The sequence below is a fragment of the Atractosteus spatula genome, chromosome 2 (genome assembly GCF_055471065.1).
Source record: "Atractosteus spatula isolate fAtrSpa1 chromosome 2, fAtrSpa1.hap1, whole genome shotgun sequence".
Lineage (NCBI taxonomy): Eukaryota > Metazoa > Chordata > Actinopteri > Semionotiformes > Lepisosteidae > Atractosteus > Atractosteus spatula.
Genome location: NC_142707.1, coordinates 54,971,607 through 54,994,347, shown reverse-complemented (window position 1 = coordinate 54,994,347; position 22,741 = coordinate 54,971,607). Strand labels below are relative to the sequence as shown.

General features: G+C 40.4%; 1 protein-coding gene across 1 annotated transcript in view; it reads left to right on the top strand.

The window, feature by feature from the left end:
• The first annotated feature begins 6,146 nt into the window (after nt 1-6,146).
• atad2b (ATPase family AAA domain containing 2B) overlaps nt 6,147-22,741 on the top strand; it is a 92,218-nt gene continuing 75,623 nt past the window's right edge. The window contains exons 1-7 of the mRNA XM_088931337.1: nt 6,147-6,365; nt 15,851-16,008; nt 17,022-17,071; nt 18,052-18,196; nt 19,539-19,635; nt 19,792-19,915; nt 21,681-21,812. Of these exons, the coding sequence (XP_088787463.1) occupies nt 6,258-6,365; nt 15,851-16,008; nt 17,022-17,071; nt 18,052-18,196; nt 19,539-19,635; nt 19,792-19,915; nt 21,681-21,812 (814 nt within the window). The 5' untranslated portion in view covers nt 6,147-6,257. The remainder of the gene's footprint in view (nt 6,366-15,850; nt 16,009-17,021; nt 17,072-18,051; nt 18,197-19,538; nt 19,636-19,791; nt 19,916-21,680; nt 21,813-22,741) is intronic.

Sequence of the window (22,741 nt, the reverse complement as noted above, 5' to 3'; positions counted from 1 at the left end):
AGTAACAAATGTAACAATTGTAGTTTTGTGGGTGTGGAAAAGAAATGCTCCAGCACTATTAGTAAGTTAAACTTAAATGCATGTTTTATAGGAAAAACGATTTATTTTGTAGACCACTGAATGTCTAACCACGCGAAAAACATTCAAAATATTATGTTCAACTGTATTTAAATATATTATTCCATAGATTTTAAATGCACATTATATGTATATATATAATGAAATAATGCATTTTTATTAAATTAGATTTTATCGTTCCTTTTCCAGAGGAAAACAAAGTTCAAACTATCAAAAAACGTTCTACTAACAATTTATAGCAATTTGCAAATTCCCAAGGATAGAAAATTTTTTAGAAAAATGGATGCCACTCTCAGCTAACGGGAAAAAATACAAAATACTGTTTTGTGGAAGAAAATATAACCTTTGTTATTGTATTTGTACTCTCATTAGAGGCACAGCTTTGTTGAAAGGAGTAATGATCCAGGTACTCTTGGTTAAACAAATGTTTATTAACAAGGACAAGACAAACACTATGCTATACACCCTATACACAATATAACATACAACACACAAGTTACTACTGTATGTCTACAGTAGGCCTAACGTTCTAATCACCCATAAAATCCTCCAGACTTCTACTATAAAACTCTCAAATAATGCCTACAGAGGCCAAATAAGAGTTAATCTGCCTACTAAATAAATGCAATGCAACCTGAAGTTAAATCTCTCCCTCTCTGCAAACTGGGGTTCCACAAAATTAATGGGAGCCTATCTCTCTACTTTAAAAATGCACCCCTCAGCAGGAAAGATGCTTCTAAAGGAGGTACTGTATCTTTTACCCAAATTCCCTAAAAATACAGACTAGCAAGCTCTTTCTAGCAAGGTTCAGATACCTAGCTCTAGTCAGGTTTTGTTTGGATGATCATGCAGTAGGCGCTCTTGCCTGGCGCAAGCCTCAGGTTCCAACTCCTCTCTTGTGGTCTGACCTTCTTTCTCTCCTTTCTTCTCTCTTTTTCCTTTTCTTTCTCCCCTCTCTCCTCCACTTCTTGTCCTCTCCTGTGGTCTTAACGTGATCTCAACTGGTGTGTTTCTGGACTGATCAATGACAATCATTAACTCACAGCTTAATTAACTAGGTAAAACAAGGTAAACTTTACAATTGTATTTGATCAGGGGACCCCCCACATCTCAGCAAATATCTCCTCTGTCAGGTGTCCCAAACTTTATCTGAACTCTTACAGACACTTCCTAGTCACCTAAAGCTGTGAGTATTTTATAGTGTTGCTCTGGTTATGTAGAATCCAGACATACAATACTAGACTAGCAAGTGTCACACCATGCTGTGAGTTATTTTAAAGCATCACTTATTATTAATAATACAGTGGTACTGCTGTGAGGACAGCATGCCAGGTTTCATAAAAAATCATTATGCAATAAAATCTATCACACGATTCTGAACATGTACTTTATTCAAAGTATGCTACATAATTTTGTCAAGGACTTTATTTAGGAGATGATGTTCTATTAGGAAATCAACAACACTCAACAATTTTAGGAATCCTTTATTTTCTGAACCAATAGGAGTTCCCTTTAAACACTTTTTTAGGTTTCAATCAGTTTGTTTTTAATGGACATTTTGGTCCTGGAAGAACCACAATTACTCTTTATACAATCAAAAACGCATTTAAACTGATACAAATGCATCTGTATCCACGGTATTTGCACACACACATTGTCTTCCATGGTGTATTGTATAAATGTATGTAAATACACTTGTAAAATGTGCAAAATTAGTCCAACAAGAAACTGAAAGACAATGATTTACTTACACATTTGGTAATGGTGTTGTCTTGACCCACTAAGTAAAATTAAAGCTCAGATGCTTTGATCAAAATAAAAACAGAGCAGATGGTCAGCTTAGCTTGCAGTCAGGTGACCAGGCATCCTGGGAACATGATAGAGCTTTGAATGGCAGCATAAGTCTTACATCACAAAAACAAGAGACAAGCTAAAGGTAAAGTACAGTGATTTCCTTGCTTACACAGTATTTCATTAATGGCACAGTTTCTCCGAAATGAGAACCTGTTCAGAAGTATTGTTCAGAGGACTCTGTTTTATCATAAATCAAGAACAGTCAAGCCTTACCTCTTTATAAAAAATAAACCTATTACCTGGAGTGCTGTAACATTTTTAACAAAAGGAACACTGCTGATTCTAGATGGTTTGTCCAAATGAAATAAGACTGTAAAATGATAAAAGGTAATGCCTTGACAGAAAGGGGGATGTACTGTGTTGTTCAGGTGGATAGCTGTCAGCATGCGTAGGCTGCAAAGAAACAAGTAAAAGGTTTATTCCATGCTGAAAAGAGAAGAAAGGAAACACAATGTTTCGGCTGTGGAGTGTATTTACACCCTCACACCTGAAGAAGGCTCCACAGCCGAAACGTTGTTTCCTTTCTTCTCTTTTCAGCATGGAATAAACCTATTACTTGTTCCTGTACTGTATTGTGCTGTACAAACGATGTATTTTATGGAGTCTAAATGACCCTTTCCACAAGGTAAATGTATAGCCTAAGAGGGAGTCTGGGGAGAACAAATGAAGAAAAACCACATAATGTGCTTCTGTAGAAGATTTATATAAAACCCAGTGGTAAACAGATGGATGCCACAAGATCCTAATGTGCTCGAGACAACCCTAAAGGCCTCTCGTGGCGTCTGGTGTCCAGACCTTTAGCGCAAGTGGACTGGGAGACTGTCCGTTTGCCTCTGATTTGTTCTTAATTTTAAGGATTTGTTTTAAAAACATTTTTTAAATCAAGTTTCAGAATCTGGTTTCAGGGGATCTGATTCAAGTGTTTTCAAAATCTTCACATTTAGTGGCAAAGGCACAAAACATTAGTTGCTTGTTTTTCGCAGTACTAAATTAGCAAAATGCCTAATGTTAATCAACACAGCCTTGAAATAATAGAGACAAAGCAGATGTTTTCTATTCTAATGTAAATTATATTGAATAACAAAATCTCCTAAGCAAATAAATAGATATGAAAACTGTATTAAATTAAACTAAAATGAATGAAGCATACTGGCAATTACCTGACTAAAACATGTTTATGTCACACTTTCATTTATCTTGTTGAAGTCTTTAGGATCTTTTTGGTATTGACAGTACTGCAGGGATTTTGCTCCCCGGCTCAAATCTTTCTTTTTCATTTCTAAACATAAAAATCTGGTAGACATTTTATGGGACCTACATTTGTATTGATACAAATAGCTTTCAGATCTGCTCAATTTAGTAATAAACTATTTAATAGTAAAAGGTGAGCACTGATGTTTTAATACAGTAATAAAGAGACATTACTTCAGTCTGGAGACTGTATATTTTAATTCAATGTTCTTTCATATAGATACAGTCTTGATACTAGACAGATAAGGAGAGAAAATGATAAAAACGCTTGTTCACAAATAAAATGGAATCTTGGAATTTTGGCACTTAAAATGAAGTAGGGAGAAAAAAGCAAGTTATAATTAAAGAGTTGAGGCAAATACAGAAAACAGACTTGGATTGTAAAACTAAAGCTAATTTATACTGTAAGTGACTAAATATTTTAGGCATAAGTAAAACCGATGTCACAATGACGGACTGAGGGGACTGTAATGAATGCTTCTTTTGTAAAATAAAGTGGAACACTGTATATTCCCTGATTCAAGTAAATTGTAATTAAGTACTGTACAAGTATGGATTTGATGGGAAATTAATTTTTCTATTAGTAGATTTTGTTTGGAGAAATCTTTAAAATGTTCTCAAATCCCTCAGGAGCTGATGCCCTTCAAATTGCTAAAAAAATTAATTAGCATAAACCCTATTAAGTTTTGAGGCTAAATTAATAGGAAATTCAGATTGTAAATGTTGAAGTTGAGTGAGGGAGTACTTAACCACTCCAGCATTGTCAACGCTCACAATTTAATGCTCCTGCCTCACAGCTCTTGGGTCCTGGGTTTGATTCTGGACTGGGCTATCCACTGTGTTAAGCTGCACACTCTCCCCATGAATGAACAGGGGCTTTCTGTAGGTGCGCATGTTTTGTCTTAATTTAACTCAGGTGTCAGAATCATCCCTGTGTGTGTATGTTCCACTGCAATGAACTGGCATCCTGACCAGAGGGTAGCTCTGCCTTACACCATAGTTGTCCATATTTTCTGTTGTGCTGCCTCCTCCAGAATGTGTTTGATTGCAGGTGAGTTAATGTGAGCCCATTGAGCACATACATTTCGCTTCTACAATCGCTCATGTATGTATGTATGTATGAGAAAGGGGTAAAGTGGAGTTAAATGTTAAATGGGTAAATGTTTAGCATTGCTGCCTTGCAATGCTGTGGCCCTGGGTTCAATTCCAGACCTGGGCTGCTATCTATGTGGAGTTTGTATGTTTTCTCTGTTTGTGTGGGTTATCTGCCAGGTCCTCTGGTTTCCTTCCATAGTCCAAAGATATGCTGGTAGGTTAATTGGCTTCTGGGAAAATTGGCCCTGGCGTGAGTGTGTGTGTCCTGTGATAGATTGGCTTCCCATCTAGTTTGTATCCTGCCTTAGGCCTGTTGCTGGTCAGAATAGGCTCTGGCTCCCCTGTGAACCTGTATTGGATGAAGTGAATAGGAAACGGATATATAGTGTTGTACAGCAGTAATCTTCAGTATTAGCCATCAGACTCTTAAAAAAGTTTAAATACGTTGCATAGTATGAACATAGGTTTACTGTGTGAAAAGGCCTCCTCTATAGTAAGTAGCTAATCGATCCGGCTTCAAATGCTTCGGCTGAAATCTGTGAATGTTTTTAAGATGTCAGAGCACTTTGAAATTTGTTAAATCGACGTCCTGATGTCTTGAACCTTAAAGATCCCATGACCATGCCTTGGCTGAATTGCACTTTTGTCTTGTACAGTCTCCCTTTTTTTATATTTCCCCATTTATTCAAATGATGAAGCAATTTCCTGATGTACTGATGCGTTAATACTAAGTCCCCATCCGTAGACTGTACATGCAATTAAAAATAGCTAAATTTCAATTAAATACAAAGATATTGTCCCCCGGTTTAAAATGCAGGAGACTGTCTCGAATTTGTGCTTTTCATGACAAAAAAAAACTTACTTATGGTACCTATAGAGGTTTTTGTCACTAGTGCGTTTTCGAGTACCTTCTCCATGCCCTTTGCAAATATAACCACTCGCGGGACCGACCCTAATGTTTTTCACGTCTTTAACGAAGCACTGATTTTCCCCATAATTTTAAAACTCGGCTCCTGACAGTCGCTTAAAAGTGAGGGATAATGATGCCAAGTAAAGTATAACCTCTCCTGCAACAGCTATGGGTCTTCGGATAGGTCGAACGATGAACTGGCTCCACCCCAATCTATCTCTCTTTCCTGCCCAAACCAAAACAGAGAGTGTCCCGCACATGGCTCGGTGTTTAGAGGAGCGCTGTAGCAGGGGGAGACAAAATCCGAGTTAGTGACGGACGGCCTTGGGAACAAAACTTGCACAGTATTTCTAAAAAAGCAGTCCACCTTGATGTAAAAAAAAGGGTTACGTCTCGACACATTTTAAAACCGCACTAACAAGAGTTTTTTCTTCAACATAGCCCCTTACTGCGGCTTTTACTCCATTTTTATAAAAGAGAAATTCGAAGCCGGCTAAATTATTGCTTGCTAAGCACTTTGCTGGCTTTCCACACGCACACATTCAGATAAAACTGACGTCTACCCACAGCGTTGGCTCTCGTTATTGATCGCATTTTCTGAACGTGTAGTCTTTCAAATACATACATATGTTTTAGGAATATTTAGGAAAAACATAATTGAGGATGATTTAACAGATTGTAATGAAACGAATCAACGACACAGAAAGCTGCTGCCGCTTGGCAACCAGCGCGCATTTTCTAAATAAAAATCTGGCTGGGTTAGTGGTTTGAAACATTATCCAGGGCAGGAAAAAAGGCAACGGAACGATCACTCTATCTCCCCGTTGTTTTGAAAATAACATACGTGAAAACATTTTTAACACCTTTTTGAGGGCTGGCGTTGCAGCCCAGTCTTTGCGTGTAAGCAAACCTTGAGCCACTGCAAGCGGAAGTACTATGTAAGAGTTGGTCTGCTGACAGTAGAGGGAGAGAGAGAGAGAAAGAGAAATGGCGCCTTGGTACTCCAGTAACTGAGGCAGTGTAACAAACAGAAAGACAAAATCAGCCAGGGCCGAGAAGAGGCGGAATCATGGTGAACACCCGCAAGAGCTCCCAGCCTGAACTCCGCAGCCACTACATCTCATCCAGGACAAGATCATCGGTCAAGAACAACCCCAGCACGGAAGATCACCACCATGTAAGACCCGGGTCCCTGTCTCCGCTATTGCTTTACTGTTCGGCCTGCAGAAATCGCTTTTCCCCCTGCTCTCCTTTTGTTCGTAGACCTGCCGGTATTTGTTTTGCATGCAACTGACTACCGGTTTTGCAGAGCGAAAGAGCCGACCGACTGAGATCGGGTGTCACCCCCCTCCCCTACGGAGCTGTCTGCGATATTTGCGCAAGTCACCTGTGTTAATTTCACAGTAGCTCCCAAGTTCTCTTTGTGTGGGGAAAAAATGTGTCTGGCCGGTTTACTTGGAAGCAAGTGTAAAGGTTTTTTTAAAAAAGAAAGCTGCGCTTTTTGTGGGTGTGTGAGAGAGACCCACTTACCAGCGATTGACAGTCTAATAGCGAGGTGAAAAGAGGCGCCCGGAGTTTGTGCAGGTTTAAGTTCTTGTTTTGCTGGCCGTGTATAAATAAACGGGACTGTTTTGTGGAGGTGGGGGAAGGGAAGCCGATTGGAAAGGACCCCTCTGGTGGACAGATGGAGACATTGTCGGTAATTTTTTTAAATAAAAAGTTTCTACAAACTTTTCTTTTTCAGGCACAAAAATTGGTAAAAGCGAGATGAGGCGTTTCCTTAAAAAAAGTCGCATTTAGAACTTGAAACAGCTTTTATTTTGTTCGTTTGAATTAAAATAGAAACCGTCGAAAAAGATCAGGGTAGCTGTGCTCGGCTTAGGTCTACTCTGAAATAAGGAGTACAATATGATAAAAAAAAAGTCCCAAGTCGAGAGAAAGGGTATTGTTAGGCAACGGGAATATTTCGGTTCATTTTTTTTCAATCAAGGCGACGATTTTAGGTAGAGGTGTTGTTATGTTTTTGTCCGAACGCATATCGTGAATTAATTTTTTAATTCCTGCCGGTTTTGAATGCAGACGTTTATTGTCACGGTCCCCATTGCGGTCTGGAAGTCATTTATTTGTAGTGTCTCATCTGCAGATTTTTACGAAAGGAGTTTATTTTGAGAAGTACATTACTTTATCTGGATATGTTGTACCGAAGGGGAAGATTCATTAGTTTTTATTCTAGAATTGACTTGTTTCAAAATGAACCACAGGTAGAAAAAATAAAACGATTTATTACAGTTGGAGATTTTTAGTTCACCTAGACCTAGTCTGCACAACCATACATCCCGTGGGTTTAATGTTTTGAAAAAGTTCACAAATGTAAAAAAAACTGTTATCATTTGGACAACATAGTCCAACAGTTTCGGCGAAACCATCCATCCCCCTATTTTCTAACCACTTTATCCAGTTCAGGGTAAAGGGGGAGCTGAAGCCTTTCCTGACAAGAAATGAGCTCAGTCCATCCCAGCACACAAACACGCATTCACACCAGAGCCAGTCTTCCCAGAAGCCAGTAAACCTACCAGTATGTCTCTGGACTGTGCAAGGAAACTGGAGCACCCAGAGGGAACCGACGCAGACATGGAGAGAACATACAAACCCACTGTTGATAGCACCCCAAGAACTGCACCCAGGGCCTCAGTGTTGGGAGGAAGCGATGCTAACCTCTGTGTCACTGTGCTGCCATATGTTTTCAGGAGGTCTATGGTATTTTTACGACATATTGTACGATAAACTGATTAGACAATCATACTGGAACTGCAATATTCTGCAATATTCCCGATGGAATAAGTGGTGTAGAAACTCCATTACTTTCTGGGAGGCTGGCATCAAGATAGATGTCAGCTCAGAGCTCCGGTATGTCCTCCTGAGGGTTCATAGCACCTTCATCTCCAGATGGGCAGAATCGTAGATGACATGTTTTTTTCTCTCTCTCTGTTCCGCTGAAAGTACAGGAGGTTGTCGGCAAGACTGAACTCCTTTGATGTTAACTCTTCTGGTATTGGGTATCTTGTTTGTAAAGACCGCTTTCAGGTCAGTACTGTGTCGGCTTAGGGCAAGGTAAACGTGACAAGACAACCAACTGCTGCCCTGCAGTTCAGACACGTTCCCCGGTTGTCTCTGCATTGTCCTGGCTGCGGTGGCAGAGCAGGCTGACCTTGGGCTGCTCATGCAAGAGGGGAATGACAGAAGGTAATACTGCCATTATCATGCCCTTGGCTTGTGCCAACACCATAGAGGCAATCGGGTCTCAGGGCAAATCTGTTGCATCAAAGAACATTTTTTACAGGATTTTCACAGTGTATTAGTTCTAGACCCATGAGCATTTGTCCTAAAGCTGGTTTAGCAGGGTCCTTCCGCAGTGGAACACAGGTCATGTTCATAGGTACCTGTAGATGGGCACAGAATGTGCTACACATGGGAAATTTCAGAAGAGTTCATTTCTTGGTCCAGTATGTACTCAGATTTTTATTTGAACTTGTTTGTTTTATTCTTATTTTAACACTGCATGCTCATTTGTGTTCTCGCACAGCGATGGAGAACATCAGAATGTTTCAAACAAGAGGAGGCCATTTTTTTCGGTCTTGCTCATTTGTTTGCTGGTATTTTAACGACTCAAGCATTCCAACAGGCAGTTTCTTTGAGTGATTTTCTCAAGAGAACCTGGGGACTTGGCTTCAAGAACATGGCTAGCTTGTTCTTGGCCCCAGTTATTCTTTGTGTAAAAAAACCTTTATAATGTTTTATAGTGCTTCTATGCTTAATTTTCACTGGTGACCCTGAGGTGTTGAGTCCTTCTTGACTGAACAAAAGTGCTTTGGAAAGTGTTTCGGTGCATTTTAAGCATTTTGATTTTTTTGATCAAGTCTTCACATAATCATCACTGTTCTAGAGTACATCTTATGTTGATATTAATATGAATTCTAAATCTTCCCTATAAAACTAAGCATTATGTTGGATATCATTGCTTTCGCTATGCTGTTTAGGTCAGGGTCCTTTTGTTTTCATTCTTTCATTAAACCCATTTATATAAGAAGCCAAATAGCAGTTCTTGTGTCTTAATCGGTTGTCCCCAGTCTTAACCAGGTGTTAGAGGTATTTTTATGAAGCACTCTGGCCCTTAAGCACTGGGGCTGCTTATTCCTAGATAATGAAAGCGATGACTGAAAACAAACTCCTTATCATATCTTCTCTTCTACAGTATTTGCCTGCCACCCATTTAATATAGAAAAAAATGTATGTTATATCTCGTATGTGTCCACAGTAAGTATTATTACTAAAGTCTTTTGCATTTTTTTCTATCGCACTTAAGTTGTCAGTCAGGTTAGTAACTTTTCCAGTGCACTTACTGGCCAGCTGGTGGTGGGTGCGGGGATGAATTATACTAGTAGTGCTAAAGCATATTAAGTAATGGCAATTCGTTTTGTTGTCCTATACTGACTTGGGGAAAGAAGACAGCATAGTTCTTCTCTATTGTGTTTATCTAGAGAGAAAAAGGGGTTTGTTTCTTTTAGTGAGGTCAAAACAATGTGCAGCACTCATTGGTAGATGAGTACAGGTGATGGTAGAGGATGCACTAAATGCCTAGTGTGCCCCCCTTCAGGCATTCCCTAGATTTCAGAGCTGTATTGGGGGGCATGATGGCACAGTGGTTTGCATTGCTCACCACTCATTGCTTTCAATTTGTGCCCTGTAAAATGTACTGTAGCTTCTTGAGTCACACCAAAGTTTCTGAACTGCCTGAGAAAATAGTCTGATGTACATTGTTGTGCTCAGAAACGTGAAGGTATCGACCCTCTCCACTATCGGACCATCAGTCAGAAGAGATTCTAATTCTTTCTTGTCACATCTGAAATCAAGGATTACATCTTTGGTTTTACTTACATTGAGCTGGAGGTTGTTTTGACAGCACCAGCTCGCCAAAGCAGTGACCTCCTTCCTGTACAGAGATTTGTCTGTTTTTTGTTATTAGTCCTTCCGGAGTCGTATCACTTGATTAATTTCACAGAGTCAGTCGTTATTAAACCTAGAAATCCTGCTGGTTTTGTTATCACAGAGGAGAGGATTTGTGCACCTATACCTTGCTGGCTAGGAGTGGTACTGGTTTCAGTTTGAGCCAGTAACTCCCTGGCCAGTATGTTGTCTTTTGATTATAATCTTTGGAGCAGTGGTTGATAGGGGAACTTCATTTTCATGGCATAACGACTTCCAAATGATCGAATGTGGAGTAAGCTGTTAGTGTTAGGGCTCCTCACTAGTGACACACTTCTAGGAAAGAAAGGAGAAAGCTGGTAAAGGATTGTCTTTTCCCCTGTGTATTGTATCTTAATTGAAAACGGATTCACATCAGAGCTAACTATTTGACATGCTGGCTACAGTATAGCAACTGGTACTCCCACAGTGTGGTGGTTGGTTTCAATTCTTAAATATTTATTTTCAGGGGAAGTAATACAGTGTTGTGGTTTCTGAAAAGGACAGAATTTGTTTTATTGTGTAGCTGCTGTGGTGGTGCCTTATAAGTGCTCAGTTCACTGTATTTTCTGCACTTTGTTGATAGCATCTTCCTTGTGAATTTCCCAAATGTCATTTAATTATGCAACAAAGTCTAATTTTGCATCTGTATCTTAAGTTAAACTTTTTATGCAGGTAAAAGCTGGGTTTGGATATCTAGAGGAGTGAATAGAGATACAACAGAGATACAGTGAAGTAAGATAAGATCACTTTATTGGCCATATACAATTTCTTGTATTAGGAATTTGTCTTTTCACATACCCCAACTTCATGAGATACACAGACAGGGAGAGAAGCTTGGTGTCTGAGCGCAGGGTCAGCCATTTATACGGCGCCCCAGGAGCAGTTGGGGTTAAGGTCCTTGCTCAGGGGCCCAATAGAGTAGGATTCCTCTGCCGGCCGCGGGATATGAACTGGCAACCTTCCAGTCACAGGCGCAGATCCTTAGCCACAGAGCCACCGCACCGTGAGATATATTGCTCAGTGATGGAGTGGCCAGTCTTTTAGCGTCTGTGAAATGGGAACCTAAATCCGCACTGTCTAATCCTGGTCTTGTAGGACTGCGGGTCACTGGACTGATTTAACAGCTGCTTGTAGAACTTCAGGTAGGAATACCTGTCCAGGACCGTATTGCAGACCCCCGTGCTCAAGTGTTAGGATTAGGAGTGCTATATAATCTAATGCCTAATTGAAAGAGATAGCCTGTTCTTCCCAGTGGGAATCCTGACTGGCTCTGGCTGAGCTCGGCTCCGAGACTCCAGTGGTACTAAAGTGCAAGTTGGGCAGATTCCAGTGGTGTGTTGGGCGGAATAGTCTTCAGCAGGATTCTCATTACAGTTGTTCTGCTTTGACCATGCTGTGTTTTTATTGCTGAATGTCTCTCCAGAGATGCGTTCACTCTGATAGAAAAATTGTGTAATTTTGACAAGAGGGGGTATTCTGGCATGTTTTTGTATAAACCCTGCTGCCTATGTTTTATGATGACGGCAATCGGAGTAATTTGGAAGATATTTCAGCACTTCCTGCGTTTCCTTTGTTTATACGGTTAATAGTTTTTGAATCTGTGTTATTTTTTAAAAGTCATAAATTGTAGGATGCTGGGTGCAATGGCTACCACATGTTTTCAACCCAATAGCTACAGTATGAGGCAGAAGCAATCTTATGCATTTCCTAACTCTAAAGTAAAAATAATTTTACTCCCAGATTCCCAGGCTTTCCATAAAAATGGTCAAAACTGCATCCTGGTAATGGTATGATTGGGTCAGAGAATCTAATTTAGGGACACTCCTGTTTATGTCAGGACATGTCTTAGACATGTATAAAAGCACCATCTGTGACATTTTGAGAGCTTGTACATTTTTTTGTCATACACTGAAGGTCATCATCTGTTGTTCTCCTGCTGATTCAGTTATAATAACGCATAGTTGTTTATCATTATAAAATCATTTTCTTCATTGGTATGACAAGACCCTTTATGGATCTTATTGTGATGCATTCGTTTTTCGCAAGGTGAGACTTTGAGTTAATCAAGCTTGTGTACTCTGTATCTAAAACGCGTTACAAGCATGAGCCCTCCTTTATTGGCCACAGATGTGCTGAGTGCAATTTGACACATGGAGAAGAGGAGGCAGCACTAACATCTGTGCCACTTGCCAACTTATTTTAGAATAGCAATTGGCAAATAGCAGCATTATTTTAAGAACTGTAACCTTTGAGTTCTTATTGATGTTGAGGGTACTAATTGAGTGGTTTGTTGAAAATAAGTTGTTTCTGGGTGACTTCAGAAACCCTGTTGTCTCAGTTATATGGTGTTATTAAAACCTAAAGCAGTTGTACTTGCCTGCCTGTGCTTAATTTGTGTTTTTGATGATTTACCGGCATGTCTTGCACTCCCAGGGCTAGCACCGGTTAAGTACTGCTGATCTAGGGACTCTTACAATACACATTAATTTGTCTCCATATTGAAGTGGCTGGTTCAGTTCTGAATCCTGTGCAGCTGAGGTTTTGCTCAGAATCTCCAGGGGAGGCTCACGGAAAGATAAGCGAAGTGGTTTTGTTTGTTTGCACGAATCTCTGCTGGAAATGCTATAAAATGGACCTTTAGGAGGGCAGAACAAAAAAAGGCGCCTCTGTCATTTTGGCTTGATGGAAGAGCAGTTGAGCCTGCGCAGTGAGTCTGTTCTCACCTGGCAGAAGGCAGGTTGTTTCTTCTTGAAAGCAAGCAGGAAACCCCGGACTACAATAATGACAGGGTGTTTCTGGTGTTACAGCTTAGAGATCCTTTGTTTCAGTCTGAAAGATGATATTTCTGCCCTTTCAAGAATTTTTGAATGGAATAAGTCAGTGTTTCCTTCTAAAATTGTAACCTATTATAGGGGAAAAAATGTAGTGAGGTATTGCTCGAAGGCTGCCAGACAGGTGTGGAAGGAGCAGGTGTCATCACCTGCTGCTCTGTCATTGTGCTGATCTTACAGCACCGTTGTCTGCTGTGCCCCGCTGTTGTGGGTTGGAATGTGTGTGGGCAAAATAGAAAACCCATTTAAAAAGTGCTTTCTCAACCTGCATGCATTTCTGTAGTGTGTTTCCTAAAGCTGGAACTGTTGCCAGCCTGGCTGGGTGCCCAGCGATGTCTGGGGGGGGGGGATGCCGAGGCAGGAGCGAATGTGGACTGATAACCAGTGCCTCTCGGGAGGAGGGGCGAGTGGTGGCACGTGGGCGTTGTAGCACTACTGGGTTCGTGCGAGCGGCAGGAGTCCTGCTGAGGCTGAGCGCTTCATGAAGTAGCACCAGGAGACTCAGATTTGGAAGAATAGAGCTGGGAAACCGAACGCTATCAGGCCAGGAGATCGTGTGGGTGTGTTGCTCTTTGTTACATAAAAGAGCCCTCTCGCTGAGCGTGATGGAAAAGCGGTGCTGTGAAATAAGTTCTCACAAAGCCCACCAGTTGCAAAAAAAATTGAAACAAAAGTTTTGTCGTCCCTTGATCTGTGAGGGTGGTTCTAGCCCAAGTCAGACCAGAGGGAACAAGTGGCAACTATGTGGAAGTGCATTTAAGGATGAGAGTGGGACATACTTCTTTACTCAGTGGGGTTCTGGGAGTCTGGAACAAGCTGCCCAGCCATGTTGCTGGAGCTGATATCCTGGTGTCTTTCAAGAACTGGATGGATGAGAGCCTCAGATCAATTGGTAACTACCACACAGGCTAGATGGGCCAAACTGAGTCCTCTCATTTGTAACCATTATGTTCTTATGAGCTGTATGCTCTGTATGATCGGTATTTTCCAGTTTACAGCATGGTTCTGTTCCTTTAGTGATATTGACTTAATTTTATTAATGGTTTGGTGAATGCCAAAAGTCATTTTGGTGTCAAGAAAAACGTCCCCCCCATTACTTGATAGTCCTACACTGGTACTACAGTTCACTTTGTTAAATTTTAACCTCTTAAAATGAGCTGTTTGCTTGGATTTAAAAAAAATATTTATTCCATAGTGAGGGCTTTTCTATTAAGGAAGCTTCGGGTTAGAAATTAGCATGAAACCTAACTTAGAAGCTGGGTTTCAGCTGTGAGTGTTAGTTTCAGTGACTGGCTGAACTGAACCAATGGATCCAAATGGCACTATCAGTCATTATTATGAGTGGTTTTGACCTGAGTGTGTACTGAGACAATTTTTAACCAGGTTGAGTTTTGCTCACTCTGTTTCTTGGAAGTGCCACGCCCGAAGGCGATAGTGAGACAAGAGCCAGAGTGCAGAAATGGGTTAAAAATCACCTGCTTGATTCCGTTACGAGTTCTGTCATTCATTGGTTGTGGGCTCAGCTCAATTGAAAGCCAGCAGAACCAGTGGGGGACTGCAGGACCAGGATTGGGAAACATAGCTCTGAGGAAAACCAGGTCGCTGTTGTTCTGAGTGGTGTAAGTGGGCCGGGAGGTGGTGCTCTTCCTTCTGTACCTGACTTTCCATACCAAGCCCCGGCGCAGTGGCAGGGAAGTGCTGTAGGTGTTAAGCTGAGTACCTAACTGCTTGGTCATTGCAATTCCCATAATAGCACCTTTTTGAACGGTAAGGGCTCATTCGACAAAGAAACATAGAGTAAAAGTAGTAGTAGGGAATCCTAAGTTTGGTTGTAACCCCTTTGTGACAGTATCAAGTCAAAAGACTATTGGAAATGTATTCAAGCATCATAGTACTTGATCATCAAGGTCTAGAAGATGGCCATGTATTTTTCTTTGCATTGCATTCTAAAATTTGGGTATTGGTCAATCGTAGTGACTTAATGTGTGTGCCAAGGTGTGGTGTTAAAATACAGCACAATGAGTAAAGGTAGGTGATATTTTATAACCTTATTTAATGACATTTTCACAATAGTTGTGCTTCCCAAGCCAAATAAAAAACAGCTGAAATAATCTTTAATGATTTTCATGTGCCTGTTTGGCTCCCATCCCAGTCTTATGTGCCTGAATCCATGAACATTACTTTGTGATGATGTGTTTTATGACCTTTTGAATTTTTATTTTGCTTTATATCTCGTTTATTTTCACTTCTTGTATTGAGTGTATGCAACTGTAAGTCACCCTTGACAAAACAGTGTATGAAACAAACAGTACAGTCCACGGAAAAGACTCATACAGTGTTAAATTGAATTCATATGTTAGTTAAAAATTTACAAAATCGTGAGGCAGGGAGTCTTTTAGGGTCTTTGTTAAAATGTGAAAAACATTCTGAATTGCTTGTGAATCAGCTCACACTGATGTTGCAAAAAATGTGATCAAGTCTCAAAAAATCAACGTGAGAATCACAAAAAATGAAAAAAGTAACAAAACTTTTAAAATGTTATAAAACCAAAGCCTTTAATATCAAATACCATCTTATATTTTAGCCAATTACAACACAAAGCAGCATCACTGTTTTTGTGGCAACAGCAGTTTCCACCAATCAGAGTGCACCTAGCAGAACACGCCAGACCTTGACCAATCACCATCTCTTCAGCACACGGTCGGAAGCCCTTTATATCAGTTCGGCCTGAATAAGGCCTCATGGCCTGAGTGATTCCAGGATATGCTGCCCTTTGCCCTAATGTGGCATTGTGTTTTTTCTTCAGAAAGACCAAGGCAGCGATGTCAAGTCCAGTAGTGCCCGTTTGTCCCCACCGGCTAAACGCACTCGCAAGCACACGGACCCCGTGTCCAGTGACACTTCCCCTTCTCCGAGGGCCAAAGGTCAGAGAGTGCAGTGGAACATGCACAAGCAGCAGTCCAGGTAAGTGGGCAGCACTGCACTTCCCCTGCCTGTAGAGCTGCCCAACCTCATGCTTCCTTGAATACATCTATAGCATATAGAAAAACATACTGTAGGACGCTGTAAGTTTAAAATGAATACAAATGTCTGATTATAAGTGGCTGCACCCAAAATATCGTTTGCATTAAAGGCTTGTAGATTGGGATTACTGTACAGGTTTTTATCCATAAGTGGTAATGGGGTAAGTGTGCCCAGATATGAGGTCTTGTATTGTTAAACGTTTTACAGCAGTCCCAAGTTTACTTAGCTTAGCAGACGTTTCCAGCTCTGGTTTATCATTTTGTCTTTGATGTTTCTGCCTTAGAATGTCTAAGTAAGCTGACATGCATTGATTTGAATTTAGCAATGGATTTTTAGAAATAAACTTATTTATTTGATGTATTGATTGTGGGGACTTGTTTGAACAGCAAACCTTTTGAAATCTAGAGAGAATGTAAACTTTAAAGATGCTTATAAAAATCTGCCTTTGGCATAGGCTTATTCACGTTACGAAGAAGGAAGTGTCCTAATAATTATCAGTAGTTGAATAGGCTAGGTTATAAGCCTACCCAGCAACAGTGACAAGCATATTGTCGATTAACACAGTTTATTGTTTCTGCTATGTGATTCAGTAGGAATGTACTTTCCTCTTAACTGGATGGTCCATATGTTGCATACTTTACTTTCTTGTGTCCTTGTCAAATCCTATGAAATGTAAGAGGTTATGTTGCTGATGTTGTAAGAGTAGTTTCTGATATATAGAGAGAAACAGAAGAGTATTTTGGGTGATGAGGGGTAGTATTACTGTATGTGTAAGTGAATTCCATTCACTGTTTATTACTGTTGTTGGGTTTACGCTAGATAAAAGAATGTCTTTTATCTCAAAAGACTGTGACATATTTGGTCAATGCAGACAGTTTGGTGGAATTTGTGTAGTTGATTTCTTATTGCAACATCAGCTTCTCTTGTGGTACTGACTGTCCTTTGTGTTGCAGGTTATCCAGTGGTTCTGGAACATCTCTGCAAAATGGACACAGCAGCTTGTGTAAGTGTCCTGTTCAGTACCGGTCATCGCTGCAGATCTGTTGTAATTTCAGTGGTTTTCATTTGTGCTTCATCTCTACCAAAACGTTTTTAGATTAATTTTGACTTTATTCCTTTGGAATAACCCCCTTGTGAATAACAGTGAACTAGGAGAAATAACAGTACAAAATTTCTTTCTGTATCAGCAACTTATTCTGTATATAATCCCAACTGGAAACACGGTACACATGATTGTTGCTTGCTACAAAATATTAATAAATGTTGTTAAAGTTCAAACCCATGGGGAGTGAAATAATGTACTTGGAAAGATTTACGTGGTGATCTGAAAGAGGATGAAGTCAAGGGCAGGTGTTTTTTGAAATAGGCAGCGATGTTGTGCAGTGCTCATCAGTGGGGAAGACCTCAAAGCCTGAAACTGGGCTTTGCTTTGTGCTCTTGACAGTATAGAGGAAAATTATGGCTGAGATCGAGATTTGAGATTTTGCATTGCATATGCACGGTTCTGCTCTAATTGCAATGAATTAACTCATGTAATTGAATCTAATTCAATTTCACTGGTGGAGGAGCGAGCTAAAAGCAAGCCAAACCAAGGGAAGGTAAGCGAACTGACCTTGCTTCTGCTGTACAGCTGGGGCTGGTGGACCATGTAACGTGTGTTATGCTCCATTGCAGGCTGTTTTTAAATGAATCTTTTGATGCTTGTTTAATTACACATAGCCAATTGATCCCGGCAATACACTGATTACACTGATTTAATAACCTGAAGATTTGTTTGAATCTCCCCTTGCCTCCTTTTATTCCCCAGACGGAAACACATAGCTTTCCTATTTTCCGTGTAAGTTGCCCATTTCACCATATGTTTGGCAACAGTGTCTTCTTGATGTCGCATTCAGTCTGATACAGGACTCTGTGATCTGAGCTGGGTCTTGGATCTGGAATAGTACCGTCTGAGGCAGCAGAGTTATGTTTGTTGGGTTCCAGCTCGTATGAACCGGGGAGAGGACAGTGGGGATGGAGACCACTCCCACATGAATGGCCATGTGGAGGTTAGGAGAAGCTGCCGGTCAAAGAACAATCGATTCGATCATCTCAATCAGAGCATGCTGTTCGACCAGCTCGTCAACAGGTACTGGCGCTCATTCCCCTGCTATCCTTAGAATTATCACTGCACATGGTTACTAAGCACTTCTGTTTCCTCACTTTTTAATATGGCCCCTTCAAGGTTGCCATTTTTAATTATTCCTAAAAGAGCATTGTAATGTAGGCTAGAAGTTAACCTAGGCAAGCCGTCTTGAACTATTACTCAAAATTACAAATTGGCATAGGGTCAGTAAAATCACAGGATAAGGAAGTGGAAGCTATTAAGTGTGTCATAAACTTATATAGAGAGGTTTTCCACAATTCTGAGAACTGAACATATGAACTGATAAGTTGGAAGCTGTATCTAATCAATAAGGTTTAAAAGTTCACTTCAGAAATGCAACAAAACTGAACAGTAACTCGTACAGAGGGTGCGAGCTCACACAAAACTCAGCTGTGTTGATTCTGAAACCTGTGTACTGAGGTGAGGTTTCTTTAGTGCTCTTGCACGCAGGCACTCACTCAAGAAACATTAGGACCAAAACTCAAAGAAATGTTTTTGGGGGTCAGTTTTCAAGGTATTTTGCAGTCTTTCACTAACATGCGAACACCTGTTCTGTAATTCGCATACATTTTTGTGCTTACACCACACAGTTCAGTTGTGTTGAACAGCAAGGTAAAGTAGCTCCTCCTACTGGGAAACACGGTTTGTTGGAACCCCCTCACTTGAAGTTTTTTCTCTTTTTCCATTGACCATCTCTTAGAAAGTCTGTTGGAAAATAATTCGTTATTTAGCCTACATTTGAGGCTTAAATTTGGAGTTGGCTTCAGTTGAAATAAGAGATGTGCTAGTTTTGTCTTCTGTAAACTTGTCACTGTTTATGCAAGTATTTTGTAGAAGAAATTTTAACTTTTTTGATATTGATTAAATGTATATGGCAACCTTTTGATGAAATTATCATAATGACTGACTATGACATATTAAAGTGACTGTTGCATAACCTCTGCATTACCTCATTCGAGAGTGAAATCCTATGAGAGGACTGGGACAGAATCCCACAAGACAGCGTCGGCTAACCTGCTCCAAAGCAGATGTACAGCTTGTATTGTTTCCAATGGCGGCCTCACGTGTGCACGCTACAAGCCCGTGACTTTCACAGTAGACGTCCTGTCGATGACAAATATTAATCAGCCTGATGAATTTGTCTTTTGTTGACCGTTCAATAAAATGTCAGCACATTTTGTGGCCTTTATAAGATATCTTTGATTCTCAGTCTGGTTACTTCTTGATTCAGGCATTACTGATTATGTTCCTTTTCACTGGAATAGGCAAAGAGGACGGGGAAGGTTTCTTTGTGGGTTTCTCCAGTGTCTTTCTGTTTTTTCAGCACGGCGGAAGCCGTCCTCCAGGAGATGGACAACATCAGTAACATCAGGCAGAGCCGAGAGGTGGAGAGGCTGCGGATGTGGACAGACACTGAGCTTGTGAGTCTCGGCTCTGTCCTCTCAGAATTTATTAACAGAAAGAATACAATGCATCCAAAACATATGCTAAAAATGGCAGTTTTTAAACCTTCTGTGAGCCTGTGAATTCATGGAGCTCTGGCTCAGTGAGTGATGTGGGAGTGCTCCTGTCTGCAGGAGAACATGGACATGTACTCTCGAGTGAAGAGGAGGAGGAAGTCCCTGCGGAGGAACACCTTCGGCATTCAGGCGCACCGTGAAGTCTTGAGCGAGGCTGAGGGGGAGGAGGAAGGCACGGAAGGTATTCTTTTTGTGACAGGCTGCAGTCTGAGCACTTGAATTAATAAAAGCATTTGGCTAACGGATGTGCATCGTTATCCTTAAGATACTGTAACTTTCGTTCTTTATTGATGTTTAATACTTCTTTATTGAAAGAAATATTACTGGTAACAAAAGCATTATTGGTTCTCTTTATTCTACAGGATATCTGGTTTTATTTGCATGGTCAGTTATTCTCACAGTTCAGAGCTGTCCATCAATGCCAAGTGCAACATTGATTCTCACTTGCAGAACAATTCCCCATTCCAGTTCCTTTCTAATATTCACAGAATTGCAGTGGGCAGTTGGTCTGAAAGTGGCACTTAAATTTGAAAAACTGCTATTGATCCTGAGCTTGGCTATATGTAAGTCAATATTGTTAGGCAAAAGGAATTGTTCTGTTTGTCCCGTGTGTGAAGTTGTCTTTAGTAACTGTGTTACAGTGAAAAGGAACTGTAGTACAATAGGAGGAAAAGTCCTCTCGCAGGTCATTAGAGGGCGGCTCTTTAATAGGCATTAACATACCAGCTGATAGGTTGGATAAGCCATGTGCTTAATTCAACACAAAAGACATCAATTAAATATTGGAAACCTAGTGTAATAGCACATAATTTATTGCCCTGAACTGATTAATACTGAGCGTTTCTTTTACAATGGCTGTAATTCAGCTTCCTGAAATGCTGAATGAAAGTTCTAAAGCAGACCAAGTTTTTTGCTGCTTCTTGGATTCTTAAGCAGCATAAGAATCCAAACATTTATTTTCGGATTCAACATTTTTGTTGTGATTGATCTTGGGGATTGAAATCTGTATCCTGTTTAAAAAAGGAAGAGAATGTCAATTTAATGAACGAGTCATTAAAACAACTGGTACATTTTGGGCATGTGTGACATGCATAGCTCGTGTAGGAAGGAATTTGAATCCTGTCTCTCAAGAGACTCCTGGATTCATAAGAATATTTGCAAGCAAGAGGAAGGAAGGTCCAGGTCACCTGTCAGTTATTAGCTAATTGATCAAGGGATCTTTTAGTTGGATCTATTTTTTGAAGGACACCAGTGTATTGGTGTGCTTACACAGCATTAAAATCTGATTTGGCACAAAGCTGGTGTACCTTTGTGGGAGAATGCAAGGTGGTTGAATTAAATTTGAGTGTAGCTGCATCTTGGGTTTGTTTCTGGACTGGAGAGCATTCTGTGTGGAGCCTGCATGTTCTTGTTTAATTCACATGGACTTTATCCTGTTGTTGTAATTTCATATGAAATACTACGATATAGGTTTATTGGTGCCTCAATATTGTGCTTGTGTAAGTGCATATGTGTGCCCTGCAATGGACTAGTGTCCCACCTGAGGTGTAGCCCTTGGTAAAGGGCGTTTACCAAGTAAACCCTTAGTAAAAGGCGTTTTACTAGAATGAATAGGGGAGCCCTTAGCAGCAACCTTAATTTTCAAAAGAATTCAGTGAATTTAGTTTTTAATAAAATGCTGTATTTTGAACTTGTACAAATGTTTCCTGTTGGAGCCTTTTCTCATGTCTTTGTTTCCATGTTGTCGCAAGAACTAGTTAGCATTACTGTAGGGTTTTTGCAGGGCGTACATTCCCAGTGCCTTATCTGACTGTACAGTACAAGTTGAAAAGGCACGTCTGAAGACAGAAGGGGCGATGGGTCTTATTTGTTGATGATTTTCTTGGGTGTGGGTGAACATCCGACAGTTCTGGTGCAGATTCAGGATGCTGCTCTTTCATTGGTAGAGTCTCAGGAGGAGGAGGAAGATGATGAGGATGATGAAGGAGACGAAGCGGAAGAAGCAGGAGAAGAGAATGACCGCCCCTACAATCTGAGGCAGCGCAAGACCGTACAGCGATACCAGGCGCCCCCCATAGGTATGGCACAAGCCGCAGTGGTTCTGTGGGTTGTTGGCTATATGAAATCACCCCTGGAGGTGTTCTTGTGTTATTGTCTTGTTGCTCAAAGGAAGATCCAATTGTTCACTTCAGATTGTTGTTAATGTTAAAAACAGCTTGTATTGACACAGAATAAAAGAATAAGAAGTAAACATGAAGTCCTTACTTCAAACTGCGAATTAGTTGTCTTAAAATAACACTTTTTTGTGGTGAGTAGGATTCTTCAGAAAGGCCATTAATTTTTGTATTACTAAGTATTTACTGCTCAGTTATTCACATGACATTTTTTTCACTTTTATCTAATCCAAATTTTGGCTTTAAAATTCCTCTAGAGAGTGTGCTTTATAACTCTATAAAGTGTTTTAGGAAAATAAGCAAAGCTACAACTGAAAATAGGTCATATGGCCCATCTATCTTGTTTGCCAGTTACTAATTTAGATGAGGTTTTCTTCCAGCTGTTACTTGAAAGAAATAAGACAGTACAACTTTCAGCAACATGGCTGAGTAGCTTGGGCATTACTCCCACAATTCTTTGTGGGGGGGGGCACTTGTCTCCTCGTCTTAGTTTTAAATGTTTTCCTGTTGTTTGCACAATTTTTATGTGAAATCCACAGCTGTTTATTAACACGATGTACTACTTTCACAAGTGGATTGAGGATTATGCTTCTTCTTCAACATTATTTTTCCAACCAACATTATTCTTCAACATTCTGCTGTTTTGAATCGCACAGTGTCCATATCACAGTCAGCACCACATAGAGGCCCAGTCAACAGGGTTGCTTTTGGGTAACTCAAGGAGTATACCTCTGACAGCACAATGCAGCCTTTTCAATAAATAATCTGCCATTTCAGGGGTCTTCGGGGGAAAAAAAAACTCATGATGAACTTAATAAAGAACAAATCACTCA